The sequence below is a fragment of the Bos grunniens genome, chromosome 7 (assembly GCF_055505025.1).
Source record: "Bos grunniens cultivar Pamir isolate PY7600 chromosome 7, Bosgru_T2T1.0, whole genome shotgun sequence".
Lineage (NCBI taxonomy): Eukaryota > Metazoa > Chordata > Mammalia > Artiodactyla > Bovidae > Bos > Bos grunniens.
Genome location: NC_141171.1, coordinates 17,209,931 through 17,229,027, shown reverse-complemented (window position 1 = coordinate 17,229,027; position 19,097 = coordinate 17,209,931). Strand labels below are relative to the sequence as shown.

Sequence of the window (19,097 nt, the reverse complement as noted above, 5' to 3'; positions counted from 1 at the left end):
GAGACCTAGGAGCCGAAAAAATGGCGCCGACGTGAGCGCGAGCCCGCGGCCACCGAAGGAGTCGCCGCAGCCTTAGTTGGAGCCGCTGAAGCCGCGGGAACAAGAGGCTGAACCAAGCTGAGGATGGTGAGCGCGACACCGGGGATGCGGACGCGGCGAACAAGCAGGGACTGGCGGGGAGCGGCCTTCTAAGCCTCCTGCCGACCCCGCCTCCACATCCGGGCAGTCGCCCGCCGCTGTCACTCAGGGAGCACCCTACCCCCTACTTCCGGTCCTGGCTTCGACTGGGCCACGCCTACAGGGCTCAGGCACCGCCCCCTGGTCTTTATATGTTTGGGGTCCCAACACCTCCAGTTCTCCTGCACAGCTCGAACCCCTCTGGTAGCTATATCTCCGTTCTCAAACACCCACTTGGCCACTTCTGGCCCTCCAGAATCTTCCTGGCCGCGCCCTGTTCAGAGCCCCGCCTTTGCACCGCCCACTCCCTCTGGGCCACGCCCCAGCCTTGTAGTGGGGGGGCCCCCCAGCTTTCCAAGTTAGGATCAGAGCATGCTTATTTCATATAGGGGCTTCCTGGAAAGGTACCCCCTTCTACATTTGGCACACCTCCCAACTCTTCCAAAGGACGGGGACACTGGAGGCAGACGTTCAACCCCCTCACCCACTGCCTCTCCTTATGATGGGGGCCGACTGGGTGATGTCTTCGGGGCATTCGCTGTTTCAGAAACACCCAATGGTTATGGAGGGGTGAAGGGATTCCTCTAGCTGGCGCAGGCAGACCTGGGCCCAGGGGGTTCTCCCCACCTCTTCCTTCCACCAGGATGAGGAACCCTCGGGGCCCAGCCTGGACATGCCGGCTACTGCAGAGCCCAGCTCCAGTGAGACCGACAAGGGGGTGTCCCCAGTTCTGGCTGCTATAGACAAATCCTCTTCTATGGAGGAGGAGCCGGGCCCTGACCGGGCAACCACACCCCCAGTGTGGGAACGTGGAGGGCCCACCGGAGGGACCCAGCAGGGTGCCTCCCCAGCCCCAGACAGTGGCCATCCCGGACCTGGACACACCCTTGGCCCAACCAGCACTGTCTCCGGGACCAGTGAGGACCTGCGGCCTCCCAGACGACGCCCACCACCAGGTGACACGTGATGGGACCTTCTGGGGGATCACAGGCCTGGAACAATAGAAGTGCAGACTACTGAGTATCTCCAGACTGGGGGCCCACCTAGAGGGAATCACCACTTGCTGAGCCCCATTGTGTGCCAGTCTGTGGCTCCAACGAAGAGCCAGGGAAACTCAGCCGCTATTTTCTGGTGGGGGAGGCAGAAGGTAAAGGCCTCAGTAAGAAACCATAGTTAGTAGTTGCAGGGTAGTTGCAGCCCCATAAATGCCTCTCTGGGGCAGAGCCCTGGACAACGTGGATGACGAAGGGATGGTGACCCTCCCCCTGCTTCTGTGCATCCTTCAGGGAAGCAGATACCGTGCTCCAGCCCAGGCTGCTGCCTCAGTTTCCCCAGCGTTCGAGACCTGGCACAGCATCTGCGTACCCACTGCCCACCCACACAGTCCCTGGAAGGTAGGGCCAGGGTAGATGGTGGGGAGGCAGGTTAGGGTGGGAGGCGGGCCGAGCCTCCCGGCCAATCCTGGCCACCCAACTCCACTCCTCTGTCATTCATCCCTGCGCCGCCAGGCAAGCTCTTCCGCTGTTCCGCCCTGAGCTGCACCGAGACCTTCCCCAACATGCAGGAACTGGTGGCCCACGGCAAGCTGCACTACAAACCCAACCGCTACTTCAAGTGAGACCTGGTCCACCGTGACCTCTGCTGGTGTGGGGGACCAGGCAGCTCCCCCTGACCACCGATTTTGACAGCTACTACCTGGGGTCCTGGCTTTTCTCCCTTCCTTTTCCGAGGGGGTTGAATCAGGAAGAGGACGTGATCTAGGGCCAGCCTTGCCCTTACCTGCCCAGAAGAGACTGGTCCCTAGAGCCAATTCCAGGGACCCCGAGGGCGGGGCTTGGGAGGGAGTATGTGTGTAGAGGGGGACATACATGGCACGACTCCGCCCAGTCCTCTACTTCCCAAGAGGAAAACTGATAACCTAAGTCAAAATTGAGACTTCCTTCCTCTTCCCAGGGTTCCGACCTGGAGAAGTCCGGAAGGGTCGCGACCACTGTGGGCGGCCGCTTAGGGCAAACTCCTCCCCCGCAGGTGGGGGAGTCAGGTTATTTGGGCCCAGGGTCCTTGACCACCCTGGAGCGGCGGCTCTCCAGGTTACCGCGGATAGGCCCCTCCCTGGGTCCCCTGGGAGACCCAGCCCAGCCCTGTGCTGCCCCCCAGGTGTGAGAACTGCCTGCTGCGCTTCCGCACTCACCGCTCGCTCTTCAAGCATCTGCATGTTTGCGCCGAGCATGCGCAGAGCCCAGCCCCGCCGCCGCCACCCCCGGCCCTGGACAGGGAGTCGCCGGCGTCCGAGCGCCCCCCGGAGTCCGACCCTGCGCCGGCGCCTGGCCTGCCGTACCCGCTGCTCGAGCCGTTCACGACCCCTGCCCCTGCCCCCACCGGGCCCTTTCTGCCCTACCTGAACCCCGCGCCTTTTGGCCTAAGTCCCCCACGCCTGCGCCCCTTTCTGGCCGCCGCTCCGGGGCCTCCTGCCTCCAGCGCCGCCGTCTGGAAAAAGAGCCAAGGTGAGTGTGGGCTCTCGGGGCCGCCTTCAGGGTGGGCTGGGCTCACTCTGGCTTCTGACCTTGACCCGCCCGTTGACCGCAGGTGCAGGCGGCAGCCCGCGAAGACCCCAGGGCGGCTCCGACGCGCCCTCAGGTGCGTGCAGGTGACCACCAGGGAGGGTGGAGGGGATTTCTTTCCTGCGCCCGGCGGGACCTGGGGGATACCCACCCCCTTTCCAGGTGCCCAGAAATGTCTCCCCCGAAATACAGGATTTTGCCTTTAAAATTGCGGCCCCTGCTCCTTCATCTGCGCCGGCGTTTCCGTGTAAAACTCGCGCCCGGATCCGGAGCCCTTCCCTCCCACGTGGGTTCAGAGGATGGGAGGAGGGGACGCGGATAAGTCTAGTGCCCCCAGACACTTGGGGAAACGATCGGGAGAAACGGATCGGCCAGGCCAGCGCCCCCCGCCCCACGCCCCCACTCCCGGGAGCTGATGGGGAGGCTGGGAAAGGTCCGACCCGCCCTCGCCCAGGGCCGGGGCTGACCGGGTCCTGCCTGCCCGCAGGGCACGCGGCTCCCAGCCGCATCGTGTGGGAGCACACGCGCGGCCGCTACTCATGCATGCAGTGCGCCTTCTCCACGGCCTCGCGGCCCGCCATGACCCTACACTTGGAGGACCACCGCCCCGGCGGCCCCGCGGCCCCGGCGCCCGGGCAGCCGCGCCCCGACGCGCCGGCGGGTAAGGCCAGGGGGAGCGCGCGGGTGGGAAGGGTGGGGGGCCCTGAGGCGAGGACCGGGGCTGAGGCTCAGGCGCTCTCTCCTCTGCCACCCAGACCCGGCCCCGCTGGCACCCAAGGCATCGCCGCTGCTGTCTGAGGGGGAGTGTCCGGTTTTCTCGCCGCTCTGAACGCCGCCGCGTAGGGAGCGGGCTGTGGGTAATGGTGTCGTTTTAGGGAAAGCCTGAGATGGCAGGGGTGGGGGGCAATAAAAGAGGCAGATGAGCCAGCTGTAGATGTGCCGTGTGTCTGGTTCCCTTGCTCCTCCACTGCAGTCCTGGGGCACCGCCACCTTGGGAGGAGGCAGGTCCCCCCTCACTGCCCACCTGTGTCCCGCCTCCCCTGTCACCTCAACCCTGGGACAGCTGTTGGTGACCTTCCCTTCTGTCCTACCACTTCCAGAAACCAGATGAGATGGCACTTGCCAGTTTTATTTGAAAAGTCCCAGGAGCACCCAGCCAGAACCCCCCAGATCCTGAGGCCTGTGCCAACCCTCAGGGAGGTGACAGAGCAATCCTGGCAAAAGTGGTGCCAGGTCACCCGGGCTGGACGCTGTGTGGCAGGCTGGGGCTTAGGCCTCATAGCCACTCTCCCTCCCTGTCCTCTGGACTGTCACTGTGGGCTGCCCATCTCCCCTTTTATCTCCAGCCCTGAGGATGAGGCTGGGTGTTGGCCAGTCCTCCAGAGCCTGGCTCCCTCCCTCCTCCTCTCCCCCATATAGGTTCTCTCCTTCCTTTTCTTCCTGGGAGTCAGGTGGGGGCCAGGGTTCAAAATCTGGTCCCACAGCTGCTGTCACCAGAACCCTGAGGGTCGAACCTCCAGGGTATGGAAGCCCCATCCCTCTGGGCCTGGCTTTACCTGCTACATCTTTCTCCCTTCCAGCCCTGTGGCCCCCTAGCCCAGACCTCATCTTGCTTGGTCCTGGGCACCAGAAGCAGTCCTCCACCCCCCGCCCCCACTTCCATCCAGTCTGAAGACCCCTGGAAACAAGTCTCTTCCAGTCGTGCCCCTTCCCATGCCTAGTACCCCTATCGCTCCTCTCAGCTCTCTGGATGAAGATCCTGTCCTCCTAGTAGCCCACAGGGCCCCATCTTGCACATCTTCCACTCCTCCTATCAGGGCCACACTCACCATCCCTCTCCTCTTCCTCCTGGGGAACCTAGACATCCTGTGAGCAAGAACCCAGCGACTCCTAGCCCCACCCCACCCTGTTTCATCCCTTACCTCCTCCATCTTCCAAGTTATCAGGGTTGTCCTCTGTCTGCCACCAACAAGACACTGGTCACCCCCTGGGGGGAAGTCCCCGGGCCCCACCCCTCACCCAGCAGCAGCCTCCTGTCTTCCTCTTTTCTCCTTTCCTGTCCTCCCCGAGTCCTCCTCAGAATCTTCATCTCTCAGTCTCAGAGCCAAGCAAGGTCCTCAACATGGAAGCCATCCAGGTAAAGCCTAGCTGGGGTATCGGCTCAAACACCTGCTCCCATTAGTGTGGCCGCTGTGTCTCCTCGAAGTTGAACACTTCCAGGTTCCGAAGGCCCTTCTGCTTCTCCTGGGAAGGGCAGTAGGGAGATCTGGTGCCCTTAGGACCTATCCCACCTGGACATCCAGGAGCCGGACTGCCTGTCCTCCATCCTCGGGCTCTCAAGGGGCTTCAGGGCTCCAGTGTTCTTGATGGGGTTGCAGCTGAGGCCCAGGTAACTCCGGCCAGGTGACCACGCTGCCACCATCTCCAGGCCCCCAGGCCCCTACTGAGGCAGCTGACACTGAACACGAGCTGTGGGACCATTAGGGAACCCTGGGGGCTCCAGACCCCCATAAGCTCCCCCGACACACACTTCTCAGCCAGAAGCCTTGGATCCACAGCTGGGTGACCCTGGGGAAGATTCAGCCTTTTAGGGGAGCCTTTTGGGTATGACATGCAACATGTGGGACTTTAGTTCCCTCACCAGGGATCAAATCCATGCCCCCTGCACTGAGAGCACAGTCCTAACCACAGGACTGCCGAGGAAGCTCCAAGACCGACCCTCTAAGTATCTCACTTTTCTAGTCCTTAAAGTGGGTGTCATGACAGTCTGCCTTTGGAGTTCTTGTGAGAATTCACAGAGGGATGGGGAGAGAGGGAGGGGGCTTGAGAAACGTTGGCCAGCAGTTGACATCCCTCCAGCCACCAAGCCTGTGGCTGGCTGCCTGGGGCCCTCTCAAGAACCTGGGGAGGAGGTGGGTCAAGGGTCCACTGTACAGATAGAGAAGGCGAGGCTAGGTTGGTAAGCTGACTGAGCCCAACTCTAGCCAGGCTCGGTTCCAAAGTCACACTGATTTCTACACGACCCCAGAAGTGGGACACAGTTACCACTGATGAGAAAACCCAGGCACTCTCACCTTTTCCTGCACCTCCAAGGCCCTAGACACCTTTGGGAATATGGCCCTAGGCTCACCCTTTCCTGCATCTCCAGGGGACCAGGGTCCCCCAGCGCCTAGAAGTCTTCACCCTAAGGCCCTCGTTCAGCCACCCCCGAATCCAGGCCGTGCCGTGTGTCACTTCCTAGTGTGTCAGGACCTTTCCAGAGAGACTCAGAGCCAAATGTTGGCCCAGGTACCTGCCTCCCAACTCCATCATCCACGTAGATGCAACAGCCCCTCCCGTGGGTACAGTGGGTCCACGGTCCCCATGCTCCCCGGGCCCCTCGCTGGCCTCTGGAGCAAGCTGAAAGTGCTCTGAGGCCTGGCGAGTTGGGTCACTGGAAACTGCCTCCTACCCTCGTGCATGTGTGTTCAGTCGCTCAATGGTGTCCGACTCTGTAACCAGTAGCCTGCCAGACTCCTCTGTCCATGGAATTCTCCAGGCAAGAATACTGGCATGGGTTACCATTTCCTCCTCCAGGGGATCATCCCAACCTAGGGGTCGAACCCACGTCTCTTGTGTCTCCCACATTGGCAGGCAGATTCTTTACTACTGCGCCACCTCCTACCCTCATCCCCTCTCAACTCATGTCCAATCTTTGTCTGCTCGCTTGGAAAGTCTTACTGCTCCCAATGTCCCCAATGTGCCTTATGGGCCTCTGCAGCCCCTGGCCTCTCTCTGACCAACCAAGCTGTGACCTCAAAGAGGGTTCCTCCACAGCCCCACCACCTCAACTCCAAGATGCCTGAAAGCAGTCCCTCTGAGGGCCCCAGCTCCGCCCAGCAGAGGGCGCTCAGGAGTGTCCATCTGAAGGGAGGATGAATGAGGGGCCCACGTGTCCAGGCAGGCACCCACCTTGTGCAGCTACCCGAGGGCGCAGGTTGGCCAGAGACTGCAGGTTCCCAGGCTCAGCAGCTCTGGGACACAGACCTCTTCATCCTCAGCCTCAGCCTCCTACTCGGAGGGGAACCCACACCAGGAATGTGACCCAGAGTGCATGTTGGTCTGTGCAGGGCCCTAGGGGCCCCAGAATCCCCGAGCTCTGCTCTTAGAGCAGACACACAGGCGGAGTCACTGCCAACTGCTGTCTGTAGCCTTCTGGAAACTTCAAACATCCCTGCTAGTCTAGGTGTGATCCTTGGACCACAGTATGGGCATCATCTGGGATGCTTCAGACTCTGACAGACCTGAGGCACAGCTCACACTTTATCGGGATCCCAGGGTGACTAGTGGACACAAGTTCTTTCCCAGCTTCACATTAGAATCACCCTGAGGGTATGTAAGAAATCCCCAGGCTCAGGCCACAACCCAGACCAATTAAGTCAGAATCCCCAGGAACAGACTTCCCTGATGGCTCAGTGGTAAAGAATCTACCTGCCAGTGCAGGGGACATGGGTTTGACCCCTGGTCCAGGAGGATCCCTCATGTTGAGGGGCAGCTAAGCCCCTGCACCTGTGCTCTAGAGCCTGGGCCCTGCAACTACTCAAGCCCCGCCCCAGCTCCCTAGAGCCTGTGCTCTACAACAAGCGAAGTCACCACAATGAGAGAAGCCTGCACGCTGCAACTAGAGTATCTCTGCTCTTTGCAACTTGAGAAAGCCTGCAAAGACCCAGTGTAGCCAAAAAGTTTTAAATTAAAAAAAAAAAAAAAGGATCTCCAGGAGTTTCTGTTCACCTCTGTGAACTCTTCAAGGGACCCCGACGGTGTGGCCAAGCTGAGAATCAGGGCTCTGCTCTCCCCCACTGGGTGTTTTCTCCTTTCCTATGAGCCCCAAGGTCACTGACCTCTTGGGAACCAAGCCAAGCCATCAGGGTTTCCCTCCAGACAGTGCTGGTCTTGTGCCCCACCTTTACCCCCCCTTTGCCGGTCTCCCAGCCACCCCCATTTTCCTCCTTCCCTAGTCCTCTGGGAACCTGGACACTGCCCACCCATCCGCCCATCACCAAATCTGCCACCCCACCTGGGCCGTCGGCCTGTGTAGCAGCTGTCCCTGCAACAGGAAGTCCTGAGTCCTGCTCAGAGCTGGAAATCGGGACTGCAGGGAAGTGTTGAAATGAGGAAGGCATCTTGAGGCAACAAGGGCCAGCAGGAGGGCCTCACCCACCCGGCTCACTCCGACTCCCGAGTAAGCATGAAGCTTACCATGTCCCTTCCCTACTGAGAACTACCCCTCCCCTCGCACGGAGGCCCTGGCTGGAGGTGGCCTTGGCCTGCCTCTGTTGGCAGGAGGCCCTCCTGGCCTGGCACAAGTCCTCCCTGGAGTTCGGAGGCCAGCACACGGCAGGACTGGGGTGGCAGTGAGAGGGCAGCGGAATCTAGAAATGAGTGACTGTTGGGAGGGATTCTGCTAACAGGATGCCCAAAGCTTGCAGGGCAGGACAGGAATTCAAGAAGCACTGACAGGATCTGAGACCAGGCTGGGGCTGTCCCCGCCTCTGCCCCTTCCTCCCCTCCCCTCCCCGCCTGGCCAGCAGACCCCACCCCGTGGAGCAGAAGCCACAGTCACTTCCTGAAGGCAGCGGTCCTGGCCTGGGTCCCACTCGCCTTGTGGTCCATCGCCCTCCTGCAGCCATGGTGAGTGAGTCTCCAGGGCTTGGGAGAGCCCCACACTGGCTGGAGGTGAGGGATGCCACGGGTGGAAACCAGAGGGGCATATTCCAAAAGCGGGGCGGCAGAAGGGCAGGAAAGCTGTTGGGGACATGAGAAAGACCGCCACAAATGCCCAGAGGTAAGAAGCAGCCGGAATCCACTTCTGGGACAGCTCAGGCTCCGAGGGGCGGCGATGGGCTGAGGCTGTGACCAGAAGGGGAACAGGTGGGCCTGCTGGGGTGACTCCCCTCCCCCAAGGTCAGCATGAACAGCCACCGGGTAACAGGCAGCCAGGGTGAGTGGCAGGGACTTCCTGTGGGTGACAAAGTAGGTCATATACCTGCTTCCCACCCCGCCCACCCCAGCAGTCCTCCAGGCCCTGACCTGCTGACCTGACTTCTCCGGCCCCCTGGGTCACCTGGGAGCCTATCCCAGCCCAGCTGGTGGGGGGTGCTTTCAGAGGTATCTCAGGCCCTAGGCAGGAACTGCCACCCTTCCTTGTTCTCTGGGTCAGGGGAGAGTGAAGCTCAGACAGGGCAGATGAGTGAGGTCCTACCCTTCCCCTCCCCAATCTCCTAGACCCCAGGTGAAGCCAGGCCCAGGGGCCTGTGGCAGGGCCACTTCTGGGGTCATTTGTCAGTCAGAGCAGCCCTGGCCTACTTGTGTGTCTCCTGTGTCTGTGACCGAGGGTGTAGGTCCTGTCGAGACGGGATCCGGGATGGACTTCATGTGCCAGGGCTGGTGCACCACATCAGACTGGATGTGGCAGAGTATATGCTGTTTGTCTCAGTGTCCAGTATATATATATAGATAGATAGATAGATTTTTTTTTTTTTTTTGCCGTGCCACACGGCAATATGTGGGATCTTAGTTCCCCAACCAGGGATCAACGCACCTCCTGCATTGGAAGCATAAAGTCTCAACCACCGAGCCACAAGGGAAGTCCCTAGTAGATTCTTTATTTCAACAAATAGTTACTGAGCATCTTACTGAGTGCGAGGCACTGGGAAGACAGCAGCGCTGCTGCCCTCGTGTCACGTTCAGGGGCAGCGGGGGAGGGAGTTGACACACACAACACACAAACCCTAAATAGTCAAGACATTTAAAAAACAGTACTGGGTGGCAGTGTAGCGGTTACGACTCCTTGCTTCCAATGCAAGGGGCACTGGTTCAATGCCTAGTTGGGGAACTAGGAATATATAGTAGCACATGCTACGTGGCATGCCAATAAGTAGTAAAAAAAAAAAATAAGTAAAAATAAATAGGATGATATAGAGTGGTAGGCACTAAGAGAAAAATCAGGCAGGTTGGGGGGATCAGAGTCCTAGGGGGATCCTTTTTTTTTTTTTAAATCAGGGTGTTCTGGGAAAAAAGGCCTCTACCACATGGAATAAAGGAGTAGAAACCCGGAAGAGGAGAGAACGTGCAGTGGGAAGTGTGGCCCAGGCAGGCCAGGCGGCAGGAGCCAAGCAGGAGAGGGAGGCCAGGGAGGCGGCAGCAGGGGGAGGTCAGGCGTGCCGTTCAGGGGGTTCGTGAGCTCTGGAGCTTTTACTGTGGGGAAGTGACAGAGCACACCCAGATTCAGTGCAGACAGACTCAGGCCTCCTCTGGCTGCTGCGGGTGCACTGACCCGGAATGGGGGTGTGGGGCGTCGGGGGCAGGAGAAACAAGGAGGAGCCTCTTACAGTAATGCTGTTGCAGGGGAGGCCGCCTCCCCTGGGTGGATTCCAGGACAGGGGTGCAGGTGGTCCGAAGTTGTTCAGTTCCAGATATACTAATATACATTTCTTGCTTTTGGCTGCACGGGCTCTTAGTGGTGGCACGCGGAATCTTCAGTTGAGGCACATAAACTCTTCATTGTGGCATGTGGGATCTACTTCCCCAAACAGGAGCTAGGAGACTTAGCCACCTGACTGCCAGGGAAGTCCCTCCAGATACATTTTGAAATAAGAAAAGAAAGGCCTAGGGACATGCAGGAGGGGAGGAGGAGCTTGAGGATGCTCTACAGAGTTCGGGTGGGGGCAGGTATGGGAGCAGAAGGCCACAGGGGACCCCAGGAGCGTGGGTCCAGAGTGGGGTGAGGTTGGGTGCACATTCCGGGCTTAAGTGATGAGGTCAGAGGGTGTGTGGTAGTTCAGGAAGAGAGCCTGGCACTCTCACGGGGAGGCTGGAGACAAAAACATGGGAGTCTGGTCAAGAGAAGAGAGTCAACGGCAGAAGGCCGGGAGGAGGACGACAAGGGTGTGTGTCTGTGGTCGGTCTGCTTGTCCCCACGTCCGTCTCTCCATGGCCCCCATGTGTATGAGTCCCTTGCCTGCCTGTGTCCCCTAGGGGAGTCATCAGGACTTCCGGAGCCTTCAAGCAAAGTTCCAGGCCTCTCAGCCGGAGACTGGTGACCTCCCCAAAAAGCCCCCGAAGCCTGAGTTCCAGAAACTCCTCAAAAAGTTCCCACAGCCAGAGCTAGGCGAGCACCCCAAGAAGCCCCCACAGCCTGAGTTCACTGACCTGCCCAAAAAGCCTCCCAAACTTGAGTTCAGTGAACTCTCCAAGAAGTTCCTGCAGCCCGAGGCCACGCCGCTCCCCAGAAAGCCCGAGGTCCCTGAGGCCCCCTCTCAGAAGCCCCCGCAGCAGCCTGAGCTCAGCAACACCCCCAGGCCCCCCGTGGAGCCCAAGTTCAGTACTCCTCATAAGAAGCCCCCGCAGCCTGAGTTCTGTGGGCTCCCCAGAAAGCCCCCACAGCCTCAAGTCGGTGGCCTCCCTAAGAAGCCCCTGCCGCAGCCCGAGTCCAGTGAGATCCCTCCAGTGCCCCTCTTAAAGCCCGAATTCAGTGAGCCCCATCCCCACTCCTCAGAGCCTAACTTCAGTACTCTTCCCAAGAAGCTCCCACAGCCTGAGTTCTGTGAGCTCCCCAGAAAGCCCCTGCAGCCTCAGGTTGGTGGCCTCCCTAAGAAGCCCCTGCTGCAGCCCGAGTCCAGTGAGGTCCCTCCAGTGCCCCTTTCAAAGCCCGAATCTGGTGAGCCCCACCCCCACTCCTCACAGCCCGACTTCAGTACATTTCCCAGAAAGATCGCCCGGCCTCAGCTGAATGACCTCCCCAAGAAACCCCTGCCACCTGAGTTTGGTGACCTCACCAGGACATCCTCGGAGCCGGAGGTCAGTGTGGTTCCCAAGAAGCCACGCCAGTGTGAGTTCAAGGTGCTCTCCAAGAAGCCCCCGCAGCCCGAGCCCACCAGCCTCTCGAGGACATCCTCAGAGCCCGAGTTCAGCGTGTTCCCCTCAAAGTTTCTGCAGCCCGAGTCTCGGGGACCCCCCCGCAAGCTCTCCCAGCCGGAGCCCGGTTCTCTTCCCAGGAACCTCCCAAGAAAGCCCCTGCTCCCTGGCTCCTTTTCAGAGAGCTCGCTGCCCTCTGCTGTAGCGGGCTCCAACCCCCGGGTCCCGCTCAGCCCAGGGTTTGGGGCACGGCAGCAGAGATCAGGAGCCCTCGCTCGGAGTGCTGGCTCCAGGCTGGGTCTCAGACCTGGTCACCTGCCCCGGCGGAGGCCTCTACCCCCGGCCAGCAGCCTGGGCCCTCCCCCAGCCAAGCCCCCACTGCCCCCAGGCCCCAGGGACATCCAGAGCTTCCGGAGAGCTGCAGCAGCAGACACAGGTGGGTGTGGATGGCCCAGGTAGAAAGCAGGGGCAGGCAGGTCGATGCTCCCTGGCCTACCCACGTCCCCACCTCCCATCTCATCTCTCCGCAGCTCTGCCCAGGACCTCCTCTTCTGCTGGCCTCTACTTAATCCCACAGTGAGCATGGGGAGTCAGGGAGCACAGGCATGGGTCACGGGGCTGAAACAGGCCCTCACTCACGTCAGGTATCCCTGCAGGGACCCAGACGAGGTGTACGATGATGTCGAGCCCACAGACCACTCTGGACCCGGCCCCAGGAGCAGAGGTGACAGAGCGGGACACTCAGCCAGACCAGTCTGCTGAAGCATCCGAGGAGGGGGAACAGTCATCACAGGGGCCTATTCTGTCCATGTTGCTAGTACCAGGCCCCATGACAACCCATATGCCTGAGGGATTGAAAGCAGAGCTGCTGCTGCTGCTGCTAAGTCACGTCAGTCGTGTCCGACTCTATGCGACCCCATAGACGGCAGCCCACCAGGCTCCCCCATCCGTGGGATTCTCCAGGCTAGAACACTGGAGTATAGCTAGGGGAGGAAAAAAGAGAGAAAGGGGTCAGAGAGGTCATGGCAGCTCCTGGTGGAGGAACAGGAAGGACAGCCAGAGGCCAGCAGCCTGACCACGGTGCGGCCAAGCCAAGGGTTGTGTCCCAGGGTGGTGGCCGTAGACATGTAGAACAGGGGAAGAATCCCATAGAGGGGCATTTCCCTGGTCTAGTGGTTAAGACCCTGAACTCCCAACACGGGGCACAGGTTTCATCCCTGTTCCAGGAATAAGATCCTGCAAGCAGCGTGGCCAAAAAAAAAACAAAACCCAAAACCGGCAAGGATGTAATGGTGTATCACCAGGGATGATAGCAAGCAAACTCAGGATAGGGATGAGGCTTAAATGTTGAGCCTGCACCTGGGTGTCAAGTGGAGGTGACCCTGAGTAAGGAAGAGGTGTCAGGAGATCCACAGCACTGGAGGTGCCTGAGGGGAAGGGCTTGGGCCTGAACTCAAGAAGGAGAGGGCTGGAGCCAGGATATGGCCGACCCTCCAGATCCATGTGCTCTGGGTGTCCAAGGCCCCTTTTGTCTCGTTTTCCATGCCTCCGCTCCTGGAGAGCAGGAGGAAGGCCAGGCAGGTCCAGCTCAGGGAAGAGGCATTCACCGACCTCACATGAGAAATGCACCCCATCTCCCCACCAGCACTTAATGGATGTGCACTGTGCCCCCCACCCCCATTTTACACAAGTGGACGCTTGAGACATGACTTGCCCCAGCTCACAGCCAGCACATGGGAGCCTCTGCCCCCAGGCTGCTTCCTGCCCTTATCTCTGGAGGGCCTCCTGCCAGGCAACCTCTTGTCAGAGGTACCCGAGGGGTCCCCAGCTGCTGCCCCTCCTCACCAGCCCAGCCCCCAAAGCCTGCTGCCTCTATGGCTTGACTCCTTCCTGGGCCCTGCTACTTCTCCTGGGCTTGCTTTCCCCAGGGGCTGCTTGCAACACCTCTGTGAGCACAGAGCTTCCTGACAGGGCCCCTCTTGCTTCCGCTCTAGTGAGGCTCTGTGGCTTGGGTCTGGAGGGGGCTGCCACTCCTGGGGATGTGGACCTCTGAATGCGCCACCTCCAGCAACTCTGCAGGCATGAGCCCACCCTTTTCTGTTTCCCCAACCCCAAGTAGACCAGACACATCCTTAGCTTAGCTCACTGTCCCCCATCCTGTGCCGGTCATTCTCCAAGACTCTGACCCAGTACCACACGCTTGCCCAGATCTCTCCCTCTCGAGGGGTGGGGGTGGGTGCTCACAGCAGTGCAGACTGTCCCAAAGGCTGCTCTGCCCCTTTCGTTTATCCCTGACCTGAGGGACTCTGGGTGCCTCCCTCACACTCTCTGCCTCACTCGGAGCAGTGGCAGCTCGCTGCACAGACAGGGAGCTCCTCAAGGGTCAGGAGCTGAGGGCAGCCTGCTCAGGATCTCACTGCCCAGGGTGCCAGGGCTATAGGGCGCCAGGGTCTGCCCTGCTCGGCTGCACCCAGGGCTGTGTGCGCTTAGGTTGCGGGAGGTGTATAGGAGCCCTGGGATGAAGTCAGTACTGCTTCCAGCTGGGTGACAATCTCCAGCCCGGGTGGCCTCTGGGTGTGACTGTCACTTCAGTACCAGGCTGAGGCTGGAGGCAAAAAGTGTCTGGGGAGGGAAGAGTGCACCATGCAGATATGCAGCCCCCTCCCCACCCCAGCGTGGTCTGGTATGCCCAGGGCGGCACTTCAAATCGTTCAGAGAGGACTGCAAGAAGAGCTGGGGGCTACAGGTTCTAGATCCTTCACTCACCCAGTGTTCATGAGGCTCTCACTGTAAGCAGACCCTTGGCCAGCAGTGCCCTCACCTAAAAAGCTGGTCATCTGCCAGGTAGTGAGTGGGCTGCCACCTGGGTGACTCCTTCCAGTCCAGTCTCCTCATCAGCCAGACCAACCAAGAACCCCAGCCAGACACAGCCCCTTCTCAGAGGCAGGCTTTGTTTGCTTTGAGGAAACACTTTTCTTGGCCTTCTTTTTTGACCCATGCCTCATTAGAATTCCCAAAACCTACGTGCTGTAGGAGGGAAGGGTGAAACTGCCTCAAAAGCTGACAGAGGAGCCCTGCCTCTACCATTTAATGGCTTGGTGGCCTTGGGCAGGCTGCCTTACCTCTCCAGCCCTTGCTACCTCCTCAGCAGGCAACTTGGGATGACAGCCATCAAGAAAGTTGAAAGAAGGGACTTCCCTGTTGGTTCAGCGGCTAAGACTTCACATTCCCAACGCAGGGGGCATGGGTTCGATCCCTGGACAGGCAATTAGATCCCACATACTGCAACTAAGACCCAGAGCAGCCAAATACATTTTTTAAAGAAAAGAAAGTTGAAAGAAATGGTTAACGGTTTCTGCCGTGCCTGGCCTGTGGCAGGAGTTAGGAAAATGGAAGGGAATCTACTATGAGAGGCCTGGGCAGCTGAGGGTGAGGAGGAGACCCAAGTCCTGAAAACTGACCAGGGAACATCAGGCCACCAGAGCCAGAGGCCCACACTCAATGGCCCTGCCCTAACTCGGCACTCTGACTGTCCCAGATGAAGCGTTGTCGGCTCAGCAGTACCCGTGGAGGCCACCTCAAAACCCAGAGCTCAGGTACCAGAGGGAGGTGGGCAGGGCTGGGCTGAGCTGGGGAGAACAGTAAAAGGGGGTCCCTGAGAAGCATAAGCACCTAATTCCTTGGGGGGGCGGGTGCTCAGGAAGGAGAAGGTGCCCCTCCAGCCACCGCAGGTGCCGCCCACGGACCTGAAGTCCCTGAAGCAGCTCCGGAAGGCAGAGAAAGCTGAGCGGGAGTTTCGGAAGAAGTTCAAGGTGTGAATGAAGAGTCCTGGGAGGGCTGGGCTCGGCCCCAGGTGGCCACCGCCCCACACGGGGTTCTGAGGGCAGCAGGGCAAGCGGCAGCTCTTGTGTCCCCCTCCCCAGTTTGAGGGAGAGATTGTGGTTCAGACGAGGATGATGATCGACCCCAATGCCAAGACTCGCCGTGGGGGTGGCAAGCACCTAGGGATCCGGCGTGGGGAGATCCTGGAGGTGATTGAGTTCACCAGCAAGGAGGAGATGCTGTGCCGGGACACCAAGGGCAAGTGTGAGTGAGTCACCAGTGGAGGGCAGCCTGGGAAGGCAGGCCGCCCAAGGAGGGAGGAGACCTCACCCACCCACCCTGCTCTCTTCACAGATGGCTATGTGCCTAGAACAGCTCTACTGCCCTTGTGAGTGCCAGCGCTGACTGGGGACAGGGGGTGGGGGTGGGGGTGTGACAATAGGGCAGGGTGACCCTGACCGACCCAACTGTGCTCTCCACCAGGGAAACGGAGGTGTACGATGACGTCGCTGCCTGGGGTATGTAGATGCTCTGGGTGGATGGGACGGGTGGGGCGAGGTCCTCTGCTACTCCTCCAGGGGCTGCTGGCTACCTGCTCACAGGGAAAGGGTCACTGAAAGTCACCTTTCTTGGCAGATCCTTTGGACAGCCAACCATTGCCCTAGGGACAGTAAGGCTGCAGGTGTGGGGATGAATGGACAGCCCACCAGTCCAGTCACCTGCTAATCAGGAGCTCTGGACCCCAGCGGTTGCCTGGGCTCCTGTCTGGCCACGTCCACAGACCACATAAAGTCCCTCTTTTAAAGTGACTCCTGTGTCTTGTCTTTTCTTTCCCTGCTAATGACCACACACAGTGGAGCCATGATCAAATACTGGGGGGAAATCTGTGAGGTCCAGGTCTCCTCACCCCTCAAGGATAAAGGCCAGAAGGGAAAAAGGAGGGCAGGGGAAGGTGGCAAGGGAGGGGGCCACTCTTGGAAGCTGAGCTGAGGGACCCTCTGATGGCACCAGGTCAGCTGCGGTCAGCGAGCAGAGGGAGATGCTTGGGGGCCCTCCACGTCCAGCACGACAAGCAGCTGCTGCAGCTCCTCACGGGCAATAGCCCAAGTCAGTCACATTGTGGAGAGAATGTGACCCAGTTCTGACCAAGTACAGTATCAAGTTCAGCCGAAACCTCTGACAGGGCAGAACATGCTCAGAAACCTACACTCTTCTTGGTCTGTTTTAGCAAAGAAAAGCTGCTATGGACTGAAGTTTGTGTTCTGGCTGTCAAAAACAAATTCCTAAATTGAAAACCTACCCCTCTAGGTGACGGCACAAGAAAGCATGAGGTCCAGAGGCAGAGTCCTCGTGGATGGGATTTGTGCCCTATGAAAGAGGTCTGGGGACTTCCCTGGTTGTCCAGTGGTTAGGACAATGCACTTCCATGGCCAAGGGCCTGGGTTCAGTCCCCATCCTGTTTGGAGAACTGAAGACCCACAAGCCACATGGCACAGCCAAATAAAATATTGTTTTAAATATCTGAGAAAGTTCCCTCGACGACTCCTGCCATGTGAGGTTACAGCTAGAAAGTGTCATCCATGCACTAGGACAAGGCCCTCACCAGGCCCTGGATCTGCCAGCACCTTGACAGGACCACCCACCCTCCAGGACTGACAGAAACAAATGCTCCTTTCAGCAGCTGGGGCAGACTGGGACAAAGTCTGGAAGTGGGCCCCTTGCAGTATCTGTGCCCCATAGAATCACTGCACTGGGGAGACAGGCTGGTTGTGACAGCCAAGTACACCACCACTGGCACTGGAGACTCAGGCCCACTCAGGACTCGGTTTCCATAAAGAGATTTTTCTCAAGAGGCTGAGGGCAGTGGCCTCTCACCTCAAGGGTCCACACAGCTCCAAGGGCAGAAAGGAGACTGAGTGGCTTTGGTTCCTCAACCTCAGGTGGTTACCCCACAACACACACACAGAAGCAAGCAGCTTTCAGGAACTGGTATTTATTATCAAAGTCATATTCGATGTCAACAAGATGCCACAACTACAAAAAAAATTGCGCACATTGCAATCTCAATGCAAACAGTCAAATGGAACCCCAGTCATTAAAAAAGTAATTCAAATTACCCCAAAAAGCAACTGAATTTTTTAAACATCTTTATACATCCAGCCAACAAATTAAAATGGTTAACAAGAAAAAATACAAATTCAGAGGTCTGGTATCGATGTTTAAAAAAGGCAACTGCTTAAGCATTTCTATCGATTCGAACATCAATCTCTCGGCCACTCAGCTTCATCCCATTCATCATCCGGCAGGCTCTCTCAGCCACCTCTGGCGACTCAAACTTAACCACACCGCACCCCTTGGACTTCCCATTCTCCATCTTGATGTCAGCATACAGCACGTGGCCTGGGCACAGGGAGGGAAGAAGAGACCACAACTCATCAGGCAAACCCAGAGCTCAGTCTGGGCTCCACTCAGTCCAGATCACCTGTTGGATTTCGGTTGACAGAGTCAAAAGGGAGAGCGGCCCTTGCGCCTGACGCAAGAATACTCAGAACACAGCGGCTGGAACCCGGCTACCATGGCCCTCCACCACACTGCCATTCTTCTGCCCACGGGACAACAATCTGACTCATGATAAGCAGTCCTGAAAGTACACCTTCATGCTCAAGAGTTATTTAAAAAAATACGCTGTGTGAAGCCAACTTTATAGGCAAATTTTACAGAGGCTTCACTTTTAATACACTGCTCCTCCGTGTTTACAAGGCCATCGCCAATACCATGGACACTTCTGTACTGTCCAAATACAAGCTTTGTAATCATTAACAAGCAGGTTATTCCTTCAAGCTCTGGTTAAGCATCCTGGTTATGTGTCAAGCACTGTGGAAAACAATACAAGGGAAGAGCTACAGAAACGCAGGGCCAAGAACACAAGTGTAGCGGGGCTGGCCTGCACAGCACTAGGGCCATGAACTCTGCTTAAGAGAAGGTCAAGCCCTGGAGGGCTTCTCACAGGCAAGTTCTAAAACAGCTTGGGCAGACACTAAGTGGTACAGGGCTTGTAGTTTTGGATTTCTCTTGCCAACAGAGGGACAGACACCTCCAGGCCTGGGAGGGGAAGTGGCATGATCCACTTGACTTTTCTACTACAATCTGTGAACTAAGGAGTAGGGAGAGAGGGCAAGAACAGGGCAAGAAGGCAGGCTATGGCTCAATAACTGACCCAAGAGAAGAACCAGGAGAGGCTGCAACATTGGTGAAATCTGAGTTACTGCGGCAAAAGGAAATGAGAAAACACTGAGGAAGCCTTGATCCAGAGTCAGCCAGGCCTCTGGCTTAAGGCTGGGGCTCCCAACTTGCCATGGTTCAAAGAACAAAAGTGGTGGGGGTGAGGGGCAGTGCCTCACCCAGAGACAACAGAACTTCCTTTTGGCCACAAAGCAAGCCATCCAGAGTGGCTGCCTGGTTTGCCAGGAAACCACACTGCACACAAACTAACACCTGCCCTGAGCCCGGGAATCCTCATCCGTGCCTGCTGGGTGAGTGCTCTTTGAGACACAAACCCATGGTGCGGTTGTGGAAGGCACCCTTGTCTCAGATGTACTTATTTTACTGAGCTTTGTCACTTAGAAGCCATGTGATCTTGGC

General features: G+C 58.4%; 3 protein-coding genes across 24 annotated transcripts in view; 2 read left to right on the top strand and 1 right to left on the bottom strand.

Moving 5' to 3' along the window:
• On the top strand, positions 1-3,671 carry ZNF414 (zinc finger protein 414). Of its 2 annotated transcripts, none has more exons than XR_015166747.1 (8): positions 1-126; positions 821-1,133; positions 1,464-1,571; positions 1,686-1,791; positions 2,335-2,681; positions 2,764-2,814; positions 2,931-3,399; positions 3,494-3,671. XR_015166747.1 is itself a non-coding variant. In XM_086409729.1 (8 exons), the coding sequence occupies exons 1-8, from the start codon at positions 124-126 to the stop codon at positions 3,565-3,567; spliced, it is 1,176 nt and encodes a 391-aa protein (XP_086265855.1). In that variant the 5' UTR covers positions 1-123; the 3' UTR covers positions 3,568-3,671. The 2 variants fall into 2 exon arrangements, 1 of the variants encoding a protein (XP_086265855.1); XM_086409729.1 differs by having other exon boundaries at positions 3,226-3,399.
• Positions 3,672-8,279: 4,608 nt separating this feature from the next.
• PRAM1 (PML-RARA regulated adaptor molecule 1) lies at positions 8,280-16,264 on the top strand. The gene is made up of 10 exons (XM_086409725.1): positions 8,280-8,408; positions 10,755-12,069; positions 12,164-12,209; positions 12,290-12,357; positions 15,172-15,229; positions 15,334-15,445; positions 15,557-15,719; positions 15,810-15,843; positions 15,939-15,973; positions 16,092-16,264. Exons 1-10 carry the CDS (start codon positions 8,406-8,408, stop codon positions 16,118-16,120), a joined length of 1,863 nt encoding a protein of 620 aa, XP_086265851.1. The 5' UTR covers positions 8,280-8,405; the 3' UTR covers positions 16,121-16,264.
• Positions 16,265-17,432: 1,168 nt separating this feature from the next.
• Positions 17,433-19,097, bottom strand: part of HNRNPM (heterogeneous nuclear ribonucleoprotein M) — a 40,009-nt gene continuing 38,344 nt past the window's right edge. For 12 of the 21 annotated variants that reach the window (XM_086409723.1, XM_086409724.1, XM_086409702.1 and 9 more), the window contains one exon: positions 17,433-17,855. In XM_086409723.1, coding sequence (XP_086265849.1) covers positions 17,692-17,855 — 164 coding nt within the window. In that variant the 3' untranslated portion in view covers positions 17,433-17,691. Of the gene's footprint in view, positions 17,938-19,097 lie in introns of all 21 variants that reach the window. The other 9 variants (XM_086409707.1, XM_086409711.1, XM_086409716.1 and 6 more) reach the window with 1 other exon arrangement.